Raw genomic sequence first — 27,868 nt, forward strand, 5'->3', positions numbered from 1 at the left:
GTGATCTCCTCCAAGAGGACTTTCGCCAACACACCATGCCTCCCAGGCACGCCTGACCTCACGGCAAGCCACTGCTGACCCATTCCTCTGCTGGAGACTCCTAAACATTCACAGGCAAGTCTTACTTAGTCTCTTGTGCAGTCACTGCTCCTTCCCCCTGGATCCTGTTTCTCACAGGTTTTGTTTGTGCTGGTGACTGAGATGGTAAAGAATCTTCCTGCAATGCAGGATACCTGGGTTTGATGCATGGATCAGGAAGATCCCCTGGGGAAGGGAATGGCAACCCACTCCAGTGTTCTTGCCTGGAGAATTCCATGGAGAGAGGAGCCTGGTGTGCTGCAGTCCATGGGGTCATGAAGAGTTAGACACAATTGAGCGACTAACACTTTAAAAACTTACATTTGTAAATGTATTTAAAATTACAGAAAACCATTGATAAGAGAGACTTCAGAAAGATAAACACTGAGTCACAGCCCCACCTGTACCCAGATTAGTGGTAGGGGAAAGAAAAGAAGGAGGGTATCAGCAAGTGCCACCTTTTTTTAAATAACTAGTAAATTCTTCATTATTGTGTTACCCGAGGAAGGATGCTCATTGTCTGTTGGTGTGCCGTTTGTGTCTCAAAAAAGCTGGTACAGGTGGAAGAAACTGCGTTGTTGGTATTTTTAACAGGCCCACACTGATGACAAAAGCTCCTAATAAAGGGCACAGACCTTCTGAGCTGCTCTGTTTCACAATTTTGTGTTGAGAGTAGTCTAGGAGAGGCCTCTGAGGCCACCCTGGGTTCAGCTGCAATCAGCAGCATCTGGAGCAACTCCCTTGTTTCATGTTCTTCCGTGTAGGTTTGCTGCCTTCTTGTGTTTATCTATTTGAGTAAAAGTAACAAAAAGCAGGATTATGGAGGTGGGGCAGGATTATACATAGAAACCATGAAAGACTGAGAAGGTTACTCTTCTCAGACTCCTTTACTTCTTCTTCCTGTCCTCCCTAACTTCTCAGTGTTGGGGTGCCCTCAAGACACTCTTCTCTATTTGTATTTATTCCCTTGACGTCCTCATGCAGATTCATTACTTCAAATACCACGGTGTATGCTGATGACTCAAGCTGTCTCCAGCCCAAACCTGACACCCAGCCCTGAGGTTTAAGTATCAATTTATGAAATCTCCCCATAGCTTTCAGGTAGCTGTCTCAGAACTCAGCATGTCTAAAACTTTACTCACCGTTATCTCACAACTGCTCCCCCCAGAATCTTCCCTGAATAGGTTGATGACAAGTTCCTCAGGCCCCACACACTGACTTCTCTCTTTTGTACCCTACATCCAGCCCGTCAGGAAATCCTGCTCTCTTGACCTTCATGTCCAGATTCCAAAGTACTTTTCATACCCCTGCTACCATCATCCTGGTTTGAGCCACCCTCATTTCTTACCTAGACTCCTGTTATTTCTATTTCTGAGTTGCTACCTTAATGGTCTCCTCAGTATAAATTAAATCATGATACTTCTCTGCTCAAAAACCTTCAGTGGCTCATCTCACTCAGTAAAAGCCAACACCATTATGATGGCTTGAGGGTCCTCATGATCTGCCCTTCTCTCACCTCTGTCTTTATCCCTGGCATAACTGCCCCCTCCCACTCCAGCCTCCTGAGGTTCCTCAAGAAATCCCAGTCACATCCTTGCCTCGGGCTTTGCACTAGCTGATCCCAGTTGCCCAGGTGCATTTCTGCAGACCTTTACGAGCCATCTCCCACATATCTTCCACGTCTTAGCTCACATGTTACCTTCTAAAGAGTTAAGGTCCACCCATTCCAACCATTCAGCTTTAGAGTACCGCTGTCACTCCTGAACCTCCTTACCCTTACCTTCTTTTTATTTGTGTAGTATTTACTCCTTTCTAACATGCTCTATAATTTGCTCACTTTATTTACTGTTTGCCTCCATGGGGAAAGTGGTCCTTTGTTCTGTTCATTGATGTATTCCATGAGCCTGGAACAGGATCTGCATCAGTAAAGTACTGTATAAAAAGAAAAACAGAAACCATCAGAGAGATGGAAGGATCATCAATGTCAGCACAACCGAGGGGCCCAACAAGATAGGAGCTGAAGATTCTCCACTGAGTGGTGATCTGGGTGGGGGGTGGAGGTGCTTCTCTTTTGCCAGGGTACCCATTGAAGGGGTCTGCACTATGTGCCTCTCAGGAAAGTGGTGGGCTGAGGAAGGCTTAATTTCTGTTTCTTAAAGGGCAGAAGTTCAGTCCTCTAGTACCTTAAGGAGCCTGTCACCAGCCAACTAGGGCAGCCTGTCTTCAGTAATGTGCACTGAAGCTGCCTCTGCAAAGCCAACCCCATCCTGCAAACACAGATCTCAACAAAGAGTACCCGACTGCAGGGGCAGAGAGCCTTGTATCTGCTTGTAACACTCTGGAACAGTACACTGTACAAATTAATGAGTGAAAATGCCAATTTTTAAATTATTTAAACAGCTACCTAAGAGGTTTATTTGTTAGGCTCATTACTCCTTTTAATCAGAAGTCAGTCTTTCTCTTTCCTGTCACAGTAGCTTTTGATGAGAGAACATTAAAATCATTTGCAGTTATAAGACCACTGGGACTTAGTCTATCCTAATCTTTAAGAAAGCTGTTGGCTTGAATTTGGTTGTTTTATTTTATTTATAAAATATGTATTTACTTTGAATACATATTGTTATGTATAAGCTTATTCTCAGTTTACATCTTCCTTATGAAAAGCTGATTGTTACTTCGATAATTAACTTTTCTCATGATTTTAGGCTTTATCAGTAAATTTTTGCTGATTTGACTAAGTAGGGTGCTTGTTACTGGTTATAATTATGGTAGAATTATCACTTGGGTCATTCTGATAAAGGCCTGGCAGAAGGTCAGGGCTCTCCTCCGGGAGGCCTTGTGGAGATAGCATTGGCTGCTGGTTGGGTCGGAACGCTCCTTCTCATACTTTGTTTCCTTTGAACCAGGACGTGGTTGTGATGACTCAGCAGAGAGGAGCTTGGCGTGGGTATTCGGGGGGTTGTGTCCCTGACTGACCTGAGGTGTGGACGACAGCATGCTGATTCCGGGGGCTGGGATAATAACTCACTACTTTCCTTTCTTACAGTTGTTTCCTCTCTTTGCTCCTGGTGGCTGCTGTGGTTTGGAAGATCAAACAAAGTTGTTGGGCTTCCAGACGTAGAGAGGTAAGCCTCAGTGAATAAAGATTAATGAATCCCTATAGGAGCTTTTTCCTTCATATTTCCTTTAAGTATGTCAGTTTTAGCTGTGTAGTGATAGAGAGTAATATATGGTCAGTAGACTTCAATTAGTGCTATATAAGCTATGTTAATTCTGCACCACGTGGTTTTGACTGTCTAAAAAGAAGCTTTTAGGATTGTATTGACTCAGTTTTACCCTTTCTACCAGACCCTGGTTCCTTAACTCAGGCTGGAGATCTGAAGGCTTAGTAAATAAAGCAGAGCTTTTACAGGAGCCTTTCATGGGAATGAGAATAAAATCAGCCATTTAAGCATCTCAAAAATTTCTCATTATTCAAGGAAAGATAAATGTGTGTCTAAGTATTTGCTTGAGTTTTATTTTTTAGTGTTGATTTATTTCCAGAGCTCCATTCCAAAAGTAACATTAATAAGTCAAACAAATATTTATAATTGGCAAGTCAAATAAATAAACGTGATTAAAAATTACAACACAAAAGCTGTTTATTGAAACTTTCACATGTGTTATTACTCTGCCTTTTAGTCATCATGTCTGTTGCATTGTTGCTAAATAGAAGTGCACTAATATCTGGATTTTGTGCTCTTTGATCTTCTATACCTATTCATGCTTTTTTCTATATAAAAATTGATCTATAGAAAGATTTAGAGGAGAGAAATATCTAGACTCAAAATACCCAAACCCTCAGCACTGTTCATGACATGAACAGTGGGGCCATGACACCTTTTCTGACCCATGTAAAGGTGATTTTTTTTTTCATAGAGGTAATGTTGCATCCTCTTTATGATCATTTTAAAACTTCAGTGGATAACATATTCAGAGGTTTTTTTAATAGCTCTATTACTAAGACATTTTAAAATCTCAACAAATTATGCAGCATTCTGAAAAAAATAAGTTATCCAAATGTGTAATAAAGAAGTAAGAAACCACGTAAACTAGTACCAGGGAAAGAATCAAAAACTTATTTTGAGAGAGTCAAATTATTACTCTTTCCACAAAGGCTATTAGACCCAGGCAGTTTTAATTTGAGATGAACTTATGGAGATAATAGTCTATTCCTCCTTGGGTATTTAATTATTTCAAAAAAATAAATGTTTCCAGAGTAAAGGAAAAGTTGGGAAATTTAAAAGAATCCTGATTCATTTTATGCATAGAAACCTTGAAACCAAAACTTGAGAAAGGTAGCACCAAAAAGTAAAGACCAGTCGCCTAATGACTGTAATGTGCAGCTATCTAGTTTACCGTGTAGTAAAGGGATCATTTCATACCAGAGAACCTACTAGGATATGTTATATCCATGGGTGTAAAAAAAAACACCCTAAATTTTCAGTAGTGGCCAAGTAATCATTTAATCATTTATTAATATCAGCACTCATCCTAGTTTAAAAACAAAACTCTCAGTAAACTCAAAAATAATACCTCCTCAACACTTTGAGAAATAACCAGATAACGAGCATCACTCATGATGAAAAAATACTCAAGGTTGTACCCAATAAAATCCAGATAAGTTAGTCATATTAAGAACTGACACAAAAAAGAAAAAAAACCTGACATTTGAGCATTTCCAAGTTGTAGGCACTGTTCTAAGAGGTTTTGTATTAAGTAATTTAATCCTTACAGCAAGCTATAAAATAGTTACTGATACTACTCCTATTTCACAAATGAAGGAACCAAGGCTCAGAGAGGCAAAATAACTTACCCATCATCACACAGTTATTTAAAGACACCAAACTATGTTTTAAACTTAAGACTTCTGTCTTCAAAGGCCATGTTTCTTCCAACCATCATGTAGTCCCAGTGGTCACTTAGTTTTGTTCTGGATGTTCTAGACTCTGCACTAAGAGAAAGAAAAATAAGAAGTTTTATTCCTTTTAGAAAGGGGACAAAATTATTGTTTTCAGATACGATTATTGAAACATCATAGAAACATGTATAAAAATAAAGTTCGTAAAAATAATTGAATGATGTAGAAGACAAACAATCAACTGGAAAATAATCGCAACATACATGAAAGAAAATGAGGTGAACACTTAGTAGAAAACAGGTTTCCCCAAAAAAAGTATACTAATTATACAGTTGATCAACCAGTAAACTAAGCTTTTACCTTTGTGATTTAAAATTTTTCTGTTACTGTGAACCTGTCCATTCAGAATATATTTCATCTTTTCTAAAATATCATTCATGATTTATCCCTCTCAGAACTGTAGAAGAATGATTTGATATTATTTATAACAACAGAAATAATAGCATCTAATACTGCTTAAGTCATTGCTACATACCAGGCCCTATTTTAAAGGGCCTTTACTCACATTATCTCCTGCACTTGTCAAAAAGGAGCAAGACTGGGAACTGGAAGCAGGGTAAGCACTCTGTCTCACTGTGACTCCACACTTAGCACAGAATCTAGAGGAGGATTATTGTTATTTGTATTAGTTGAGTAAATGGACTAATAGCTTTGTGAGATGTAGGCATATGATTATTGATATTTAACAAAATGTTTAATGTTAAAAATGCCCTTCTAAAACAGAACATTCTGTTTCTGAAACAGAAATGCCATTCTAAAACATAGCCATGATCTATCCAGCCCAAGATTCTGTTTCTAAAATAGTTTCAAGGAAGTAGTTAAGTAAGGCCTCATTGTCTTCCACAGCATGACCTCAGAGCTTCAGTGACATGCCCAAATCTCTGATATCCCTAATGATATATAATTGACTACACACCATAAGCTAGGAACTGTGCTAGTTAAAGCATCTCATTTAATCCTACTGATACTTTTATGGGATTAAAACTCCATTTTAGAGAGGAGGGAACTAAGGCCCAGAAACTTTAAATAACTTTTTAACATGACACAGCTGGAAAGAATTGGAGCAGGTATTCATATCCAAGCCTACCTGAATCCAGAGCCCTTACTTGTCCCTCTGCTCTGCAAAACTTCATATATTTTATGTGTTTAGTTTATACCACCTCTCTGAATAAAGCGCTCTTTCAGTCCCTGGATACTGTGTAACAAAGGATAGTTTTTGTTGCTGTGTAAGTATTTGGTCCAAGTTTCAGCAGGAAAAAAGAAAGCCTGGCTTTAATCTAGTAATAAAAATATGAGGAAATAGGATAATTTACATACTTAACAAGCAGGCATCATAGCATTATATCCGTCAATACATTAATATGTATCTCTAACAGATAAGGAATTTTTCTTTACTGTAACGACAATATTGTCATCATAGTCAACAAAATTAAAAAGGTAATACTTGGTTCATGTCCAGTTTTCCCCAGCTGTCTCAGAAATATCATTTTGGAATTGATTTGTTTGAATCAGGGAAGATGAGCTATTTTTAAGATGTAGTATTCTCTAATAAAATCCCCTCAGTACTCTTTGCATTAATGGTTGCTGTATTACTCATCAGCAACTTCTTCGAGAGATGCAGCAGATGGCCAGTCGTCCCTTTGCCTCTGTGAATGTTGCCTTGGAAACAGATGAAGAGCCTCCTGATCTTATTGGGGGGAGTATAAAGGTGAGATTATATTTCAAAAATCCCTGTAACTTAACTTATCAAACCTCATGCTTCTCAATCTGAGGAACCAGAGAGGGCAAGAGCCTCATCCTGTTACCTCTTACTTTGTCTTCTTTGTTTCTTCTTAGCAATAAGTCAGCACACTGAAACTGTCAGGTATTCTTTTGCTTTCATTTTCCAATATTTATTTCATGTTGTTAAGTAGTCTTATATTCAGGGAATTTTAAAATTTAAATAACTTGTCTGGTATTCTTTTAAGTTTTATGTGGCATAATACTTGAAAACTTGAAAATAACTGAATTGAACTGTTGTCCTTTAAAAGTATTTAGGAGATTTTTTAAAGGGCAAAAAGTCATAATTGACTATGAATTCCGTGGAAAATAAAGAATTCTAACACCTCCACCATTATGAAGAAAATAATAAGACTTTCTCTTTTAACAAAATGATGAAATAGTTCAGATACCCTTAGGAAACAATTTTGTGTCTATGGAGATATATATTATATACACAGACACATATATGTATGTATATGTGTATGTGTATGTCTGTGTGCATGTATGTCCTAACATACTTACTGAAGCATTACTGACCCTACAGGAAGCATGTGAGATTTCCAGGGATCATTTTCCTTTTCCTCCTCCAGAAAAGAATAAACCGTGAACCCAAACCACCACCATGCATGGTCTAAAGTGGTTCTAGATTGATAAGATACCTAGTCTCTCAGCTGAAGTAGATGTCGATCCTGACTGAGGAAAAACAGACCCAATTCAGCTATGTGGGAGTCCCACAGATCAAGACCTCAGAATCAGTGGTCACCAAGGACAAAAGAGAAAAGCCATGAGTAAGAATCAGCAGAAACAACAGAATTGACATATAATGAATATGGTATAGCTCTATATGAAATGTTTAAAGAACTGAAAGATGGAATCATAAAGATGAGGAAGCCGTAAGAGTCAAGAATGGCCAAGCAGACCTGGAAAAGAACCAAATGGAACTGTTAGAGAAATGGAAAATATAGTAGTTGAAATTTTTTAAAGACTCAGATTATGTGTTAAACAGCACATCAGAGACAACTGACGAAAGAGTTTTTGAACTGGAAGATGACTCTGAAGAAATTACACAGAATGTAGAACAAAGAGACAAGAAGATGGAAAAATATGACAGATAATTAAGAATATGGAGGATAGAATGAGAAGACCTAACATATATATTATTACAGTCGCAGAACAAATGAATAGAGGAGAGGCAGTTTTCTAGGAGCTGAGAATTCTCCAGAACTGATGGGAGACATAATTCAGATTCTAACAAAACATATTGTAAGCAAGAGTAAGGAAAAAGAGCAGAAGAAAGGTAAGGAAAAAGAGCAGAAGAAAGGTAGGAGAGAAAGAAAACTACAGTTGGATTTATCATAGTGAAACTGTGGAACTCCAAAGACAGAGAGAACATCTTAAAATTAGCTAAGACAGAAAAAGATCAGTACAATGTGGAGAAGTTGAAACCCTTGTGTACTGTTAGTGGGGATGAAAATGATGCAGCTACTGTGGGGAACAGTATTTCTCTTCTTCAAAAGAGTAAAAATAGAATTATGTATGATCTAGCAATCCCATTTCTCAGTATATATCCTAGAGAATTGAAAGCAGGGTCTTGACAATGTATTTGTACACCATGTGCATAGCAACTTTATTCATAGTAGCTAAAAGTTGGAACCAACCCAGGTGTTCATTGACATATGAATGGATAAACAGAATATGGTATATACATACAATGGAGGTTCACTCAGCCTTAAAAAGGAAACTCTGACCCATGCTATATGTCTGAACATAGGTGAACCTTAAAGACATTATGCTAAGTGAAGGAAGCCAGTCACAAAAAAAACACTGTATGATTTCACTCTTGAGGTACCTTGAGAAGTCAAATTCCTAGAAAATAGAATGATAGTCGCCAAGGTCTGGGGAGAGGAAGGAAGGGGGAGTTGCAATTTGATGGGTATAAAATTTTAGTTTTCCCAGATGGAGTTTAGGAAATAGATGGTGGTGATGGTTGCACCATATAACACTGCTAAAATGTATACCTAAATAATGGTTTAAGATAGGGACTTTCCTGGTGGTCCAGTGGCTAAGACTCCGTGTTCCCAATACAGTGGGCCTGGGTTCCATCCTCTGTCAGGGAACTGTAGTAGTCCCTCATGCTGCAGCTAAGAATGTGCTTGGTGCAACTAAGAATCCAATCGGCACAACTAAAAGATCCGGCATGCTGCAACAAAGACCAAAGATCTTGCTTGCTGCAACTAAGACCTGATGCAGCCAAAGAAAGTGCTGTAAAAAAAATGGTTAAGATAATAATTTTTATGTTATGTGTATTTTCAGTTCAGTTCAGCTGCTCAGTTGTGTCCAAATCTTGACCCCATGGATTGCAGCACACCAGGCTTCCCTGTCCATCACCAACTCCCGGAACTTGCCCAAACTCTCGTCCATCGAGTCGGGGGTGCCATCCAACCATTTCATCCTCTGTCAAACCCTTCTGCCTTCAGTCTTTCCAAGCATCAGGGTCTTTTCCAATGAGTCAGTTCTTCACATCAGGTGGCCGAAGAATTGAAGCTTCAGCTTCAGCTTCAATCCTTCCAATGAATATTCAGGACTGATTTCCTTTAGGATTGACTGATTTGATCTCCTTGTAGTCCAAACATCCAGAAAAACATCTACTTCTGCTTTATTGACTACACCAAAGCCTTTGACTGTGTGGATCACAACAAACTGTGGAAAATACAGTTAAAGAGATGGGAACACCAGACCACCTGACCTGCCTCCTAAGAAATCTGCATGCAGGTCAAAAAACAGCAGTTAGAACTGGATATGGAACAACAGACTGGTTCCAAATCGGGAAAGGAGTACATCAAGGCTCTATATTGTCACCCTGCTTATTTAACTTATGTGCAGAGTACATCATGCAGAATGCTGGGCTGGATGAAGCACAAGCTGGAATCAAGATTGCCAGGAGAAATATCAATAACCTCAGATATGCAAATGCCACCACTCCTAATGGCAGAAAGTGAAGAACTAAAGAGCCTCTTGATGAAGGTGAAAGAGGAGAGTGAAAAAGTTGGCTTAAAACTCAACATTCAGAAAACTAAGATCATGGCATCTGGTCCTATCACTTAATGGCGAATAGATGGGAAAACAATGGAAACTGAGAGGCTTTATTCTTGGGGGCTCCAAAATCACTGCAGATGGTATCTGCAGCCATGAAATTAAAAGACGCTTGCTCCTTGGAAGAAAAGCTATCACCAACCTAGACAACATGTTAAAAAGCAGAGACATTACATTGCTGACAAAGGCCCATCTAGTTAAGGCTATGGTTTTTCCAATAGTCATGTATGGATGTGAAAGTTGGACTATAAAGGAAACTGAGCGCTGAAGAACCGATGCTTTTGACCTGTGATGTTGGAGAAGACTCTTGAGAGTCCCTTGGACTGCAAGGAGATCCAACCAGTCCATCCTAAAAGAAATCAGTTCTGAATATTCATTGGAAAGACTGATGGTGAAGCTGAAGCTCCAATACTTTGACCATGTGATGCAAAGAACTGACTCATTTGAAAAGACCCTGATGCTGGGAAAGGTTCAAGGCAGGAGGAGAAGGGGATATCAGAGGATGGGATGGTTGGATGACATCACTGACTCAATGGATATGAGTTTGAGTAAGCTCTGACAGATGGTGATAGGGAAATCTGGCGTTCTGCAGTCCGTGGGGTCACAGAGTCAGACACAGCTGAGCAACTGAACTGAACTGCATATAAGTTAAATAAGCATGGTGACAATGTACAGCCTTGATGTACTCCTTTCCCAATTTGGAACCAATCTGTTGTTCCATGTCCAGTTCTAACTGTTGCTTCTTGACCTGCATACAGATCTCTCAGGAGGCAGGTGAGGTGGTCTGGTATTCCCATCTCTTCAAGAATTTTCCAGTTTGTTGTGATCCACACAGTCAAAGGCTTTGGTGTATTCAATTAAGCAGAAGTAGATGTTTTTCTGGAACTCTGTTGCTTTTTTGATGAACCAAAGGATGTTGGCGATTTGATCTCTGGTTCCTCTGCCCTTTCTAAATCCAGCTTGAACGTCTGGAAGTTCACAGTTCACGTACTGTTGAAGCCTGGCTTGACGAATTTTGAGCATTACTTTGCTAGCATGTGAGATGAGTGCAGTCTCACTCATCTTATGCTTCAGAGGCCAGACAGAATGAAAACCACAGTCACAGAAAACTAATCTAACTGATCACATGGACCACAGCCTTGTCTAACTCAGTGAAACTATGAGCCATGCCTTGTACGGACACCCAAGACAGATAGATCATGGTGGAGAATTCTGACAAAATGTGGTCCACTGGAGAAGGGAATGGCAAACCACTTCAGTATTCCTGCCTTGAGAACCCCATGAACAGTATCAAAAGGCAGAAAGATATGACACTGAAAGATGAACTCCCAGGTTGATAGGTACCCAATATGCTACTGAAGAAGGGTGGAGAAATAACTCCAGAAAGAATGAAGAGACAGAGCCAAAGAGAGACACCCTCTTCCAACAACACGAGAAGAGTCTACACATGGACATCATCAGATGGTCAATACTGAAATCAGATTGATTTTATTCTTTGCAGCCAAAGATGGAGAAGGTCTATGTAGTCAGCAAAACAAGACCGGGAGCCAACTGTGCCTCAGATCATGAACTCCTTATTGTAAAATTCAGACTTAAATTGAAGAAAGTAGGGAAAACCACTAGACCATCCAGGCATGACCTAAATCAAATCCCTTATGGTATACAGTGGAAGTGACAAATAGATGCAAGGAATTAGATCTGATAGACAGAGTGCCTGAAGAACTATGGACAGAGGTTTGTGATGTTGTACAGGAGGCAGTGATCAAGACCATCCCCAAGAAAAAGAAATGCAAAAAGGCAAAATGGTTGTCTGAGGAGACCTTAAAAATAGCTGAGAAAAGCAGAGAAGCTAAAGGCAAAGGAGAAAAAGAAAGATTATACCCATTTGAATGCAGAGTTCCAAAGAATAGCAAGGAGAGATAAGAAAGCCTTCCTCAGTGATCAGTGCAAAATAGAGGAAAGCAATAGAAGGAGAAAGACTAGAGATCTCTTCAAGAAAATTCGAGATACCAAGGGAACAATTCATGCAAAGATGGGCACAGTAAAGGACAGAAATGGTATGGACCTAACAGAAGATGATACTAAGAAGAAGTGGCAAGAATACACAGCAGGACTATACAAAAAAGATCTTCACGACCCAGGTAATCACGAAGGTGTGATCACTCACATAGAGCCAGACATCCTGGAATGCAAAGTCAAGTGGGCCTTTGGAAGCATCACTACGAACGAAGTTAGTAGAGGTGATGGAATTCCAGTCGAGCTATTTCAAATCCTAAATGATGATGCTGTTAAAGTGCTGTACTCAACGTGCCAGCAAATTTGGAAAACTCAGCAGTGGCCACAGGACTGAAAAAGGTCAATTTTCATTCCAATCCCAAAGAAAAGCAGTGCCAAACAATGTTCAAACTACCACACAATTGCACTCATCTCACATGCTAGCAAAGTAATGTGTATTTTACCACATTAAAAAATAACTAGGAGGAAAAAAGTTTAGTACAAAGAAATGACAGATTGACAGCTGACTTCTCAGAAGCTACAAGTATTGAAAGAGAAGAACTGCCAACCTCAAATAGTGTACCTAGTACCTACCTTTCAAGAACAAGGATAAAATAAAGATGTCTTCAGACTGCGGGGAAAACTGAGTACTTGCCACCAACAGACCTGTATGAAAGAAATATATAAAGGATGCGCTAGAAAGGAGGAAAATTACCCCAGGAGGGTGGAATAAGAAGCAGTAGTGAGTAAATCAGCTGATAAACCTGTGTAAATCTAAGAAAATGTCCTGATAAAATAGTGATAATTTGTAGGATTGAGGAGAATAGACAAGTCTTAGTAACACCCCGTGTCACACTCAGCAGCCTGCAGCACAGTCAGTAAAACACTGTCTAGAATTTCTTGTCAAGACCCCACACACTCACCTTCTGGCCGTTCGTGCTGTGTATTCTTCGTCAGCCCTCTTCATCTTCCAACATCTTTTAATGGTGGGCAGCTGTCTCAGACTCAGTCTTTGGGCCTCTCCTCACACCCACTCCAATATTCTTGCCTGGAGAGTCCCATGGACAGAGGAGCCTGGTGGGCTACAGTCCACGGGGTCGCTAAGAGTCGGATACGACTGGGCGACTTCACTTCACTTCACATCTTTTACATCTGCACTTTTGGTTATTGCTAGTCTGTTCAGGGTGTTAACAACAAAATATCAGAGACTGGGTAGCTTACAAAGAATAGAAATTAATTTCTCACAGATCTGGAGTATGGGAAATCTAAGATCAAGGTACTGGCAGATGAGTGTCTGATGAAGGCTTGCTTTCTGATTCATAGATGGCACTTTCTAGCTGTAATTTTTTTTTTTTTTTTTTTTTTTTGCCATACCATGCAGCTTGCATGGAATGTTAGTTTCTCAACCTGGGATTGAACCTGGGCCCTCATCAGTGAAAACACAGAGTCCTAACCACTGAACCATCAGGGAATCCCTCTAGCTGTAGTTTTACGTGGTAGAAGGGGTGAGGGAGCTCTCAAGGTCTCTTTCTAAGGGCACTAATCCCATTCATGGAGGCTGTGCCCTCATGACCTGATCATCTCCCAAAGGCCCCACTTCCAAATATTAACATTAGGTGTTAAAATATAACATGAGTTTTGGGAGTACACAAATATTCAGACAGTAGCAATCTTTTTATCCTTTTTACCCTGAGCTCTCCACTCAAAATCTCCTCTGGGTGTCCAACTCATCAGGTTGCTGGCTCAGTATTCCCACTTGGATGTCTTAATAAGCTTCTGAACAAACTTAACATGTTCAAAACAAGAGACTGTTCCCCACACCTGCTCCTCTGGCATAACTTCCCCAACTCAGTTCTAGTGGCTCAGGCCAAAATCATCCTTGACTTGTCCTTGCTCTCATCCTCACTGGACAGCCCATCTGTCAGCAAGTCTTTTTGATTTTATCTTCAAAGCTATGTCCTGACTACTGTGCCACCACTTCCACCACTGTTAGCTATCACCTTGATCTAGGCCACCATCATCTCCCACCTGGGTCATAAGTGGTTTCACCACTTCAGCCGTTACATTCATCTAGTCATTTCCCTGCGCTGCAGTTTCTTCAGCCAGTTTGAAGAAACTGATGGCATAATTCTGAAGATGGCCCCCAAGATTCCTCTCTCATGTTTATTCAATCGAACACTACTTCAGATTCTGCTGTGAAGAGATTTTGCAGAAGTAATTAAAGTCTGAGTGTGGACTTCCTAGATGGCACGGTGGATAAGAATCCACCTCCCAATGCAGGAAACATGGGTTTGATCCCTGATGGGGGAAGATTCCACGTGCTGTGGAGCAACTAAGCCCATGAGCCACAATTACTGAAGCCTGCATGCTGTAGGGCCTGAGAACCACAGCTAAATTGTTTTTTTTTTTTAAAGTCTGAGGGTAGTTGACATTAGAATATAGGGAACACTTTCTCTCACTGGTGGCAGAAGAGGAACCATGAGAAGTACTTGAGCACCATCACTGGTTTCATGCTGGAGAGACCTTGTGAAGAGGAACATGAGCAGCCTCCAAAAGAAGAGTGGCCCTTGTCTAACTGCTAGCAAGGAAATGGGGACTTCAGACCTAGAGCCTGGAAGACCTAGATTCTGCCAACGAATTGAATGAGTCTTGAAGCTAGTTCTTCCCCAGGGCCTCCTGGTAGGAGTGGAACCCAGCTGATAACTTGAGTTCCACCTTCTGAAGATAAGATCTGAGACCCTCAGAACCTTTGTGAGACAGAGTTGAGAATTCTTCCTGAACTGAGGTGGGGCTTCCCTGATAGCTCAGTTGGTAAAGAATCTGCCTGCAGTGCAGGAGACCCCGGTTCGATTCCTGGGTCTTGAAGATCTGCTGGAGAAGGGATGGGCTACCCACTCCAGTATTCTTGGGTTTCCCCAGCGGCTCAGCTGGTAAAGAAGCCACCTGCAATGTGGGAGACCTGGGTTCAATCCCTGGGTTGGGAAGATCCCCTGTAGAAGGGAAAGGCTACCAACTCCAATATTCTGACCTGAAGAATTCCATGAACTGTATAATTCATGGGGTCACAGTCAGACACGACTGAGTGACTTGCACTTTCCGGAACTGATAGAAGACATAAATAGGACCTATATCCCTAAGCAGAGAACCCTATAGAGTTCTCACCTGGACTTCTGACCTAAAAAATTAAGATAATAAATAGGTGCTGTTTAAGCTCCAAAGTTTGTGATTTGTTTGATGTTTCATAACAATAGAAACTAACGAAGGGGTGTCTTAAAAATCACATGTAAAGGCTGTGAAGGTGTTTCTCAGGGAACACCATTTTAGGTAATTCTTTGTTTTCTTCCACCAGACTGTCCCCAAGCCCATCGCCCTGGAGCCGTGTTTTGGTAACAAAGCTGCTGTTCTCTCTGTGTTTGTACGGCTCCCTCGAGGCCTCGGTGGAATCCCTCCTCCTGGGCAGTCCGGTGAGTAGATGACGGTTATTAACAAATGAGGTTTATGTGTTAGGTGTGTGAAGACTCCTTCTTTTTCATAGGGAACTTGGTTATAAAAATGATATTGCATTCAGGCAGACCTAGGAGATATTTCAGGTTTGGTTCCAGAAAACTGCAATAAAGCAAGTATCACAGGAAAGTGAGTCACACGAATTTTTTGTTTTCCCAGTGTACATATGTTATGTCTGTATTATACTGTAGTCTGTTGAGATGCAATAGCATTATGTCTAAAAAGACACGGTTCATCATTCATTTAATTTAAAAATGCTTTGTTACTTTTTTTAAAAATGCTAACTATTATCTGACAATGCAAGGTTACCATAAACCTTTGATTTAAAAAAAAAACAACACAGTATCTGTGAGCACAATAAAATGAGGTATGCCTGTAGTGCCTGCCTCGTGTCATTGTGAGGATTTGGAAAGATGATCCCATTGCCCCTGTATTCCTTAACCCCTCTTTCTAAGGTCACCATTCCTTCCTGGAAAATATCTGGATCTCCTCACTTGGTCAGCCTCCTTAGCCTGCCAGTGGTGTTAATGCTTCCAGCCAAACCTTCCTTTGCCACCAGTGCTTCCTCCCCCCAGGCTGTGTTGCTCCTTTACTATCTCTTTCTTTGCTGTCCCTTAACTGTAGGCTTTCTCCCTCTGTGCTCCATACACTCTTCCTCAGTCATCTTACTCCCATGGCTTCCAGCTAGCTCCTTCAAGCTAGTGGTTCTCAAATTGGTATTTCTAGCATTACTGTAGCACCTATTTTCACTGTTCTGTTTCCTTCCCAGCCCTTATCATCAATTTAGTTGCAGTGATTGTGTAACTCTTATTTTTATTCTTCTTTTTTCATGTAACTATCTTAAACATTTTTATAACTTGCTATATAATATCTTACCCATCTTTTACACCGCTCCATCAAATACATGAATCATAATTATAGATAAACATTCTTTTACACAAGGAAAATGTGGAATACAGTTTGGGAAGTATCTTGATGAATCATGGAGTACTTTGAAGGGATGCCTCAAATAATAGAAATGTTTTAGACAGCTTTCAGTTGCAGTGATCCTGCAGGCCTCTGGTCTGGGTCTGTGATGTTCTCATGAGGGAGGACATCAGATATGGCCAGGTCAGGGTTTATTGTCTTCATTTCATAAGTGAATGGCTTGATTTGCCCTCATCTAGGGATTTCAGTAAGTTGAGCCCCTAACTTGGCTTTGTCCATGTCAAGGGCAGAAGGGCCCATTAACGTGATGCTCTGGAGCAGTGTCTTCTGTCAGTGCCCAGCTAAGCAGACATTGACTGGTGCTCCCCAAGGGCAAGGTGCTGGGGGTGCAGGGATGACAGACTTGCAACACTGTGGCCTTCCCTGCTCCAGACTTTGCCTTATGTGTCCCAATCTGATGAAGACCTGCTCACTGCTTGAGACCTACCAGTAGGATGGGACCATCTCTGCCAACCCCTTCTCTGTTTCCCCATTTTATTTATTTTTATTAAAGTATAGTAGATTTACAAGATTATACTAGACTTTCAGGTGTGATCCAGTATTTTTAATAGACTGTACTACATTTAAAGTTATTACAAAATAATGGCTAGTCTCCTTTCCAGTCTCTACACCTTAAGGTTCCTTGTGCCAAACGCAGGGCTTTTTTGCTCTTTCAGTGTGAATTCATAGTCCCCAGTATTAAGTAACCTCTGCCTTCTGTCTTTCGCAGGTTCATATCTCTGATTCTGTTCCCTTCACCAAGCTTCATTCTCAGTTATTAGATTGCCCACATGACCCGTCCACTTGTGCTTCAAGGTCTTATCAAACCTAAAATGTTCAGAATGGAGCTTGCATCTTTCCAACCAGTTTGGTCATTTGATCTCCATCTCAATAAAGAAATTCACTTTACTGAGGAATTTAGCCAGTTGCTCAAGTCAGAAACTAAAGGGTCATCCTAGGCAGTGCTCACCTCTCCGTATATAATTCATGGGCAAGTTCTGCTAGTCCTGCGTCTGGAGTCTCGCTCTTCCATTTTGTTTCATTTACTCTGCCACATCTCCAGTCTTGTCTTAGCTGCCATCTCTCCTATGTAGTCAGCTTCTTCTGCCCTTGACCTCTAAAATCACAGCCCCAGCCCCTGCCCCCCCACCCCCACATCCAAGCCATTCTTCTGTAGCTAAAACCACTCTTTAAATAAAGAAAGAATGGTTATATTTTGGTGCTATACAGCATACCCTTGTTGCTTATATTTGATAGTAGTTTGTGTCTCTTAATCCTATACCCCTGTCTTGCCCCTCCTGCCTTCCCTCTCACCACTGATAACGAGCACTTTGTTCTCTATGTCTGTGAGTCTGTTTCATTATGTATGTGTGTGTTTGTTCTCTTATTTTAGATTCCACATATAAGTAAAAACATGGAGTATTTCTCTTTCTCTCTCTGACTTCACTAGGTGTAATAATCTCTAGGATTTTTCATATTATTGCAAATGGCAGAATGTCATTCTTTTTTATAATTGAGTAGTATTCCATTGTGTTTGTGTATGTGTAGGTGGGTGTGTATACACATATCACATCTTCATATCCATTCATCTATTTATGGATACTGAGGTTGCTTCCATATCTTGGCTATTATGAATAATGCTATAACCATTGCTGTGAACATTCAGGTGCATGTATCTTTTCGAATTAGTATTTTTGTTTTCTTTGGATGTATACTCAGGAATGGAATTACTGGATCATATGGTAGTTCTACTTTTAGTTTTTTGAGGAAATTCCATACTGTTTTCCACAGTGGCTTCACCAATTTACATTCCCACCAACAGTATACAAGGGTTCCTTTTTCTCCAAATCTTCACTGACATTTGTTATTTGTGGTCTTTCTGATGGTAGCCATTCTGCCAGATGGGAGATGATACCTCATCGTGGTTTTGATTTGCATTTTCCTTACGATTAGTGATATTGAGCAACTTTTCATGTGCCTGTCAGCTATCTCTATGCTGCTTGTTAGCTTCTTTGGAAAATGTCTATTCAGGTCTTCTATTTTTTTAATTCGGCTGTTTGTTTTTTGATGAATTTATGAGCTGTTTATATATTTTAGATATTAACCCCTTATTGGCCATATCATTTCCAAATATTTTCTCCCATTCATAGGTTGTCTTTTCATTTTCTCAGGGTTTCAAGAAAAGTTAAAAAGAAAAAAACGTTTAAGTTTGATTAGGTCACATTTATTTATGTTTGCTTTTATTTCTTTTGCTTTATTGACAGATCCAAAGAAATAGTACTACAATTTATCTAAAGAGTGTTCTACCTATGTTCTCATCTGGGGTCTTTATGGTTTCAGGTTTTACACTCCAATCTTTATATATGTGGTGTGAGGAGATGTTCTAATCTCGTTCTTTTACGTGTAGCGGTCTAGTTTTCCCAGAACCACTTATAGAACAGATTTTTCTCCATTGTATATTCTTGCCTCCTTTGTCATAGATTAATTGACCATAAGTGCATGAATTTATTCTCTATTCTTTATTCTCTCATGGCTCTCTATTCTGTTCCACTGATCTATGTGTCTGTTTTTCTTGGGAAGCCATGCTGTTTTGATTACTCTAGCTTTTTAGTATAGTCTGAAGTCAGGGAGCATGATATTTCAAGCTTCATTCTTTTTTCTTTTTTATGAGATTGCGTTGGCAATTCAGGGTCTTTTGTGGTTCCATATAAATTTTAGGATTATTTGTTTTAGTTCTGTGGGAAATGTCATGGTTATTTTGATAGGGGCTGCCTTAATGCTGTAGATTGCTTTAGATGGTATGGACATTTTAATAGTATTCTTCTAGTTCAAGAACATGGGATGTCTTTCCATTTCTTTGTATTATTTTTAGATTCCTTTGTAAATGTTTTATAGTTATCAGATTAAAAGTCTTTGGTTCAGTTTATGCTTAGGTATTTTATTCTGTTTGATGTAATTTTTAATGAGATTATTTTCTTGCTTTCTCTTTCTGGTAGTTCCTTATTAGTGTATAGAAAAGCAATAGATTTCCATGTACTAATCTTGTATCCTACAACTTTACTGAATTCATTTGTTCTAATAGTTTTTTGGTGGAGACTTCAGGTTTTTCTGTGTATAGTATCTTATCATATGCAGATAATGACAGTTTTCTTCCCTTCCAATCTGGATGTCTTTTCTTTACTGAAGGCTGTGACTAGGGTTTACCCCTAGCATGGCTCCTCGAGCCCTCAACAGGGCTATGAGCCTGTCTGGCCTTTTCACAAACATAAGAATCCAACTTCCCCAGGATTGTGCTTTCCCTAGTGAACATCAAATTAATCAATTACCAATACAGAAGGGAGATGGACTCACCAGTCCCCAAAGCAAAGGTGGTAATGGAGGTGGAAAGCCAGGTACCATTCTGAAACTTCCCATCAGTTTGCTCACTGACTCCTCACACAAGCCCTGTGCTGTTCCCCATTTACAAATGAGGAAACTGAGGCACTGGGAGGTTAAAGAACCTTGCTTATTCCAAAGTCTGGCCCCAGAGTCTATCCTAACTATTATTGTGGTATAGATATCAAAATAATAATAGTGCTAGCTGGGCAGTATGGAATGAATCTGAATTTCATCATAAATAGTGCAGCTTTTTTGGAGAAAAAGACAGGTGAAACGTAGTGCTTAAAGCATGTCTGCAATCTTACTTAAATGCTCCACCACTAGGCAGAGCACTTTGCTTGGCTGATCTGCTAAAAGGTAAGGTACTCCTTTTATGTAAAAAGGGGAAGAGGAGGAAAATATGTATTTGTACAAATAAACCCTGAAAGAATATATACAAACTAATGAAAGCAGTTACTCTGATGGAAGGGGGGAATATGGAGGGAGATACAGGTTAAAGATTCATGTCAATGTATGGCAAAACCCACTACAATATTGTAAAGTAATTAGCCTCCAACTAATAAAAATAAATGAAAAAAAAAAAGTAAGGTTTTTCCCGTGTATATACTTTTATTTATTTATTGCACCAGGGGAATGTAAAAAGAAATTTTTTCAATTATTTTCTAAATAAAAGCAAGCTGTTCCTTAACATGTGTTCCTTCTTTGGGTTCTCCCAAGGGCTCGCAGTGGCCAGTGCCCTGGTGGACATTTCTCAGCAGATGCCAGTAGTATACAAAGAGAAGTCAGGAGCAGTGAGAAACCGAAAACAGCAGCCCCCTGCGCAGCCTGGGACCTGCATTTGATGCTGGGGCCAGGACTCCCTGCGAGCAAGGAGTGGCGTGCCAGAGCCGTCTGCCAGGAGGGAGCAGGCAGGGAGAAGACGCAGTGTGGGGCAGAAGACTGGAAACCCTCGAATCATCCACCTCCTCTGCATGTTCACAAGCTTTCTTTGACAGTTTCTCCCATCTCTACTCCAGCATCTAACCTTTTACTTTCGTCTAGGAAATAATTGATTTAATTACAGGTCCGGGGTGATCCAGTTGTTGCTGGAGGAGGCCGGTGTAGAGTGAGTGAGAGAGCTAAGAATGACACTCAGGTTCACTTGTGGAAAACTGTCCCTGGGACTGTCTCAACTGTGCAAAAAACAAAGATGTAGTGTTTACAAGTAGACATTTATCATCAGTCATTCTTGAATGTGGTCTTTTAAAAACTAGTCAGATGAATTAACTTTTCATCTGAAGCCTGCTATCTTTTTTAAAAGATGTGCTATTTATTCTTGCACGATTTAGGCAAATATCTCTCTTCCAGGGAGTAACTTTTTTTCTAGTTGAGAATTAATAATGGTCCATCTCTTTTGAATCATAAGATAGAAGGGGGCTATTTTAAATGTCAAGGTCAGCAGTGTTACTTGGAATGTAAACTAATATGATATGTAGTTTTCTGTAGCAACGTGATTAATTTAGTCTTAATCCATTTGAAGTTCTCTCTCTCTCCTTCCCTATCCTTCTCTTTCCTCTTTACCTCTCTCTGTCTGTCTCTCTGTCTCTGCCACTCGCGCGCTCTCTCTCTCTCTCTCTCTCACACACACACACACACACTAAGTGCCTAGACTTTAAATAGATCTAGCAATTGGAAAGTTAGTAAGCATAAGTTTTTACATAATTGCATTCCTACATTCTTATAAAACTTAAATAGCTATCATTGGCAATCTGCTCTTTTCTAAAATCTAATTTGCAGCCAGGAAAGTTTTCTCACCCCAAGAAACATTTAATGTAGCAGGGATTGAGAGGAAAGCAAAAAGAACCTAACTGTGAACGCTCCTGTTTTTCAAAAAGGACACTATCTAAGGCATGTTCCCATGTGCCTCCCTGCCCCAGATTTGGCCTAATGTTTGCTTCAGCCCCTCTGGCCACTCCTGCCCAGGTACCACAGAGGGAGGGGCTTGCTCATGTTACATGTCTCCCTTGAGCCGAAAAGAGCATGACAGCACTTGGGACCCCTTGATCAAAGAGCAGCAATTTGTTTCTGTAGCCTGTTTAAGGTGGTGGGTCATTCTTCATTCTCAGGCTGCAGGTGGAGTGCCAAGAGAGGGCCGGTCTCCTGTTGTCAGGCAGAACCTGGAGAACAACCTGGAGCTGTCTGTCCTCTTTACCCCAGGAGGGACTCAGGCCTCCCATGCTCCCTCCTAGATTCAAGGGGTGGCTGTAGGGAGGGCAGTGAATCCTGATAAGGATGAAAAGCACATGAGAAAAATGGACAAGGAGAGAAAACCATGCCAAATGAAGTGACCAAATTGAAGTCGTGACCAAATTGAAGTAGGGTAGGGCAGTCCCTGCTCGTCTCCCCAGGCAACTGCCTGGATGTCATGTTGTCCTGTCCATGGTGCTCTGTGTTCTGGCATTATGCAGCAGCTTCCCAGGACCTCTCTCTGCTTCAAAACCCAGGAGTTCTCTAGCATTACCCTGGGGTTGGGGGGGCGGGGGGGGCGGTGTGCAGGGGCTCAGGAAGGGTAGACCTTTAGACAACAATGCTCAAGTTTGTGAATTTGGAGAGATTAATACTCAAAAGAGCAAAAACTGCAGCATTTCACCTTTATATGGAGTACCTAGAGAGAGGGAGTATTATCTGTTCCCTAACACTAACCCCTCCCTTGAAGAATTGCCTGGAAAGATGTTTTCAAGGATGTTGAACCATAAAACACTGTCTGATGCACAAAACACCTCTACTTTGAGACTTGCCTCTCAAAATGCTGCTTTTTCACATCGTTAAAGAGCAGACGGTTCTAGAGAAGATCCCTCCTCTTAGAAGCTCCCTACATCTCTGCTCCAGATCACGGTACCCCCAGAGAGCCTGCTGTGGACTGGCCCTTCGCCCTGTAATTACCAGGAGGCCATTGGAGAGGACCCTTCCACAAAGGAAGTCCTTGTTTGTTCAAAGGACTAGTGTTTGCTTGGCAAAGAAACCTCCTCCCCATGGTAGTTCCCTGCCTTGAAATAATAAGCACCGTGTCCCATAGCCACCTGGTTTTTGTATTTTTTTTCTAAAAGATAATGTTTATTTTTTAAAAGGAAGGAAGGAGCAAGTGAAGTTTAATTCTGCTCCAACAGTAGAGAAACAACTGAATCCAGCTGCTTCTCCTTTGCAGCCAGTAGCAAACAGCTTTCTTCAGGCTCGGGCCAGAAGAAGGGTGTGGCAGGAGAAAAAGGCACTCAGCTTAGAGCCAGTTACTGAGAGGAAGTCATCTGGAACTTCAGAGCCTGTATATAAATTAAAATAGTTATGAAAACATAGATATTGCACTTGTACATAACTATACAATAGTGTCCGAATGTTTGGACGTTCAGAGTGTACATAAAACAAAAATATCTTAATGTATTTTTATTAAACATAACGGTGTCCAAGTTTGACCTAATGTGTTTTTGTGCCATATAATGGATATCCAGGCTCAGAGAAGTCCTCTCGTACAGTGATGATAAAGCCGAGAAAGGCATCCCCATTGTGCCCATGTGTTCAAATGCATCTGGGACGAATTGGATAACTTTTAAAGCAGGACTCATCTGTCAGTGCACATATGAAAATGTGGGCAGTGTGTGAAGAGGCTCGCTGGCAGCTGGAATGTCTCTGTCACTGTCATCAGCTCTGCAAGTGCATTGTAAATCTTCCTGTCGGCCTCTTGGTGCTGTGGGTAGCCGGGAAAAGACCAGTCTCATCCTGAGAAATGTTTCTCTTAGACTTAAGATACAAAGGCTATACTGTAGATCTAGTCAGATTTTCAAAAAGGGGGTTTTTCAGGCTGCATCTTGTTATGATTTTGTGTAAATTTTTGATGACCATTTCCTAGGACCATAGTTAACTATACTGAAAACTGGGGGTGGGAGTGGGCAGCTGCTTTGTTGATAATTAGCTCCTCCTGTTTCCCCATGGAGAACCTCACCCTTGCCTCCTGCCCACCTCCTGTCCCCTTCCCATACTGTTTGGGGAGAAGTCTTTGTTTCCTTTGAGGATCACCTCTAAATGTGGGAGGAGGTGTGGAGAGAGAGCAACCATATACTGCCTGAGCTAACCTGGAAGAAAAGCAGCCCTGGACAGAGACTGTCAGCATAGGGAAAATACTGGAATATCAGTGGGCAAGGTCTGAGGTAACAAGAGTGGAGATGCACCAGGAAATCTGGGGCAAATGGAAAGACCAGAGTGGTGTTTTAGAAAAAGACACTTTACCTTTCAGTGCAAATCTTGCTCCTTCAATTTAGTAGAGTGTATTTAGAGAGGGTGTGGGAATGATTCAACAAATATTCACTAAGTACTTAACTGACAAGCTAACACTAGGACAGTGACAGATGGAAAAGCAGCTCTTGAGAATTACAGCAGAATCCAGCTCCTCAAACCTGTCATCCCAGGAGACCTTTCGTTGCAGTGGTTTCTGTGAAAATTGGCCACCTGAGGACAGACCCAGGAAGGCAGAGGGTCCAGCCTTGGACCGTGCACCGGCTCTCAGCCTGAAATATTTACTCAGTTTACCAAATGGCTCAAACCATAAAAATCACCGTCATGGTTTGTAGGTAGCCACGCCCACCAAGAGATGTTTCCCCTGAGTTGTCCAAATTCATGAACACCTTCACCTGCAGGGAGATGATTTGTTGGAGAGGAAAACTGGCGCCTTCTCTTTTAAAGGCAATAATGGAATTGACTTTCAGTAACTGAATTTGTGCACAAAACATTCTAAACACTAGTGAAGCCTGTTTTGTTTAACTAATTCTGGCTCTGGAAATGTTTTATAGTTATTTACAGTTTTGTTTGGGGAGTTTTTGGTTTGGATTCAAGCTTAGTTTGTTAATATGTATAATTTAGCATATATTGCACTCATGTAAATATGGAGTAAGTATTGTAAACTATTTCATTGCTGGGGATTGTGGGTGTTATACATACATTTAGGACTGCAATTTTTTGGTATTTTTTGTATTGTAAAATAACAGCTAATTTAAGCAGGAACAAGAGAACTAAGGGAGGTCTGTGCATTTTAAAAATAAATGTGAAGAACTTGTATATAAACAGAAGTAAATACTATAATACAAACTTCCTTCTGAAATAAAAGTAGATCTGATAAAAATGTGGGTCTTGTTCTGGGTGTTTGTGTTTTGTTTCACTTATTTTTACAATTTGGTCAACAGAACCTTAAGAAAAGGGAGGAAAATGTTTTTAAAAGTTTGCCAGTTTTCAGACCGCCTCAGAGGAAGATTTGGCAGACAGAGGTGTAAATCAGCAGGTGGGCACCTCAGACACCTCTGTGCAAAACTGGGCCATGAGGTGTGGGAGGAATCCTGAGCAGTTTGTGAGCAGATTTCCCTGTGTCCCCATCATGGCCCTCTTTGCCCTTAACACACCAGTGCTGGATAGGGAGACTGGTATGCAGGACAGCTCTGCCTGGGCACCATCATGCCTGCGCCGGAACCTCAGCAGCTGCCCTTGGTCATTCAGCTTCTTGTCCTCTCCTGTGTGTGCTTAGTCACTCAGTTGTATCTGACTCTCTGCAACCCCATGGACTGCAGCCCAGCAGGCTTCTCCGTCCGTGGTGGTTCTGCAGGCAAGAATTCAGGACTGGGTTGCCATGCCCTCCTCCAGGGGATCTTCCCAACCCAGGGATCAAACCCAGGTCTCCTACATTGCAAGCAGATTCTTTACCAACGGAGCCACCAGGGAAGCCCTGTCCTCTCGGGCTCCTGCTAAATCTCAAGCAGATAGATTTAGTCCTCCACAGCCACAGCATTGTCATTGATCTTGAATTTTGATGAAGGTATATGTCCATTCCCAAACTTGTCTGTACGCCTTGTGTACCTCCAGCCCCACTTTATGCATCTCCTGCCCTCAGAAGAAGTTCAGAACAGTCAATTTCAGTGCCCTGAATTTCAGTTCAAAAGGTCTAGAAGTACCTGTGACTGATTCATGTTGATGTATGGCAGAAACCAGCACAATATTGTAAAGTAGTTATCCTCCAATTAAGAAAAAAAACTAGGAGTTGGATTTTTTTCATCAGGGTTGCGGTTTGCCCTGAAACATGTCATGTATATATACAATTATTTGTGCAGAATGTCTGAGAATTTGAGATTTTTTGTAAAGTCTGTGCCGTCATCTTATGTTCTCTCTGTTGTTTTGTTTTTTTAACCCAAGGAACTGAAACTTAGTGCAAATAAATCACACTTTTGCATATTAAAAGAAAAAAGGTCTAGAAGGATAAAATCGGCCTGAAGCAAGTTGAGAGTCCAGAAGAAGCACAAGGAAATGCTACAGTTCATATAGGGGAGGGTGGGTGAGGCACCAGGTCCAGGCCAGGAGACTGGAGGAGGCCTGCCTACCAGCGCTTTGGCCGGAGCCAGGGTGGGAAACAGCTGAACTACAAGCCACTGACAAGTTAGGGAGGACCTTGGAACTGTCCAGGGGCAGGTTGTAGGAGCCACCAGCTGTTTCTGACTGACTGGCTCAAAACCTGTGACTGAGTGATAATGTGGTAGTTTGCCACAGCATCAGCAGCATCTCTGCCTTCTTACAGTTAGGTTAGGGCCATCAACTGGGCTTTAGCCAAGAAATTTTGGAAGAAGTTCCAAACTTGGTACAAAACCATGGTCACAAAGACATTGGAGGTAAATAAAGGCCCACGTCACCACTTAGAGGCAAGCCACCAGACTAGCGAGAGCTGTGTGCTGTGTGTGGGGGTTGTGTTCATTATTTTAAGGTCAGGCTAGCGGTTTCCTTGGGGCCTCCCTGGTGGCTCGGTGGTCAAGAATCATGCCTGCCAATTCAGGAGACACAGGTTCAATCCCCGGTCTGGGAAGACCTGGAGAAGGAAATGGCAGCCCACTCCAGTATTCTTGCCTGGAAAATTCCATGGACAGGAGCCTGGTGGGCTACAGTCCTTGGAGTCACAGAGTCAGACACAACTGAGCGACTGAATGCACTGAATGCACACTCACAAGGTATGTGGCATTAGCGTAGCGGCCAGGCAGCAGGCAACGAGAAAACACACATCAGGCAGGACAGCTGGGGATCTCTGTCGGGCAGTGGCAGAACGGCTGATATGGCTATGATGTTGGATAACTTGTAAAAGCAAACTATGTGTCTACTGAGTTTTTGTTCAAGTGGAAGAAGCTGTGAAAAAGCAGAAATGTGGTACATGTTGATTGTTACTGGCTGTTCTGGCATGACAGAGTTGAGTTCAAGAAAAAAATTGGCCAGTTTACAAGCAGAAGGGAAGGGGGGTGGAGAACCCTGAAATCCAGGGTCCTGCAGTGTTGGAAAAGCCAAATAGTCTTGCTTCTAGTCTCTAAACACCAAAGTGTGCTTATGATTAAAAACAGCTCAGGAAGACAGTGACTCAGCCTCTGAGCAAGAATCAGATAGAGGGTGTGGTGGTCTTCCTGCTTGAGCCTCATAACCTCGAGGCCATCATCTTCAGGAGGGACCATGTGGAGATAAGCAAAGAAGTAATGCCAACCTGAGCACTGTGCCTAAGAAAGAACCAGAAATGCTGTCATGGCCACTGGACCTGCCTGGAAAATAAAGAAAATGTGTAGGTTTCTGAGGGAATTATTTTACCAAAGAAACCATTGTCCAGTCACTAAGTCGTGTCCGACTCTGCAACCCCATGGACTGTAACCCACCAAGCTCCTGTGTCCATAGAATTTTCCAGGCAAGAATACTGGAGTGGGCTTCCATTTCCCACTCCAGGAGATCTTCCCAGACCAGGGATTGAACCTGTGTCTCCTGCATTGGCAAGCAGATTCTTTACCACAGAGCCACCAGGGAAGCCCCAAGGAAACCAATAGCCTGACCCTAAAAAAATGGAAACCACCAACACTGTGAGTATTGAGAGTCTTAATTCCGACTCTGCTGTGTGTTAGCCATCCTCCTCCTGCCCATCCTGCCACTGTGTCTCACCCAGGCACTGTGTGGGGACCAGGGACTTAACAGTGAACAAGGCAGACAAAACCTGTCCTGGTGGAGCCTACAGTCCAGTGGGGGACACAAAGACAATGCCAGGTAATGAGTTCTGTGAAGAAAGGCTGGGGAAGGGTTGGGGTAGAAAGTGTGGGGGTGTGGGGA

At 41.4% G+C, this 27,868-nt stretch overlaps 1 protein-coding gene across 2 annotated transcripts in view; it reads left to right on the forward strand.

The window, feature by feature from the left end:
* ATRN (attractin) overlaps nt 1-24,881 on the forward strand; it is a 180,632-nt gene extending 155,751 nt beyond the window's left edge. The window contains exons 26-29 of one of the 2 annotated variants that reach the window (XM_020877059.2): nt 3,125-3,203; nt 6,639-6,746; nt 15,237-15,351; nt 20,453-24,881. In XM_020877059.2, the coding sequence (XP_020732718.1) occupies nt 3,125-3,203; nt 6,639-6,746; nt 15,237-15,351; nt 20,453-20,577 (427 nt within the window). In that variant the 3' untranslated portion in view covers nt 20,578-24,881. Of the gene's footprint in view, nt 1-3,124; nt 3,204-6,638; nt 6,747-15,236; nt 15,352-20,452 lie in introns of those variants that run through there. The other variant, XM_070472354.1, reaches the window with a different exon arrangement.
* The last annotated feature ends 2,987 nt before the right edge of the window (nt 24,882-27,868 follow it).

This window comes from Odocoileus virginianus, chromosome 9, assembly GCF_023699985.2.
Source record: "Odocoileus virginianus isolate 20LAN1187 ecotype Illinois chromosome 9, Ovbor_1.2, whole genome shotgun sequence".
Lineage (NCBI taxonomy): Eukaryota > Metazoa > Chordata > Mammalia > Artiodactyla > Cervidae > Odocoileus > Odocoileus virginianus.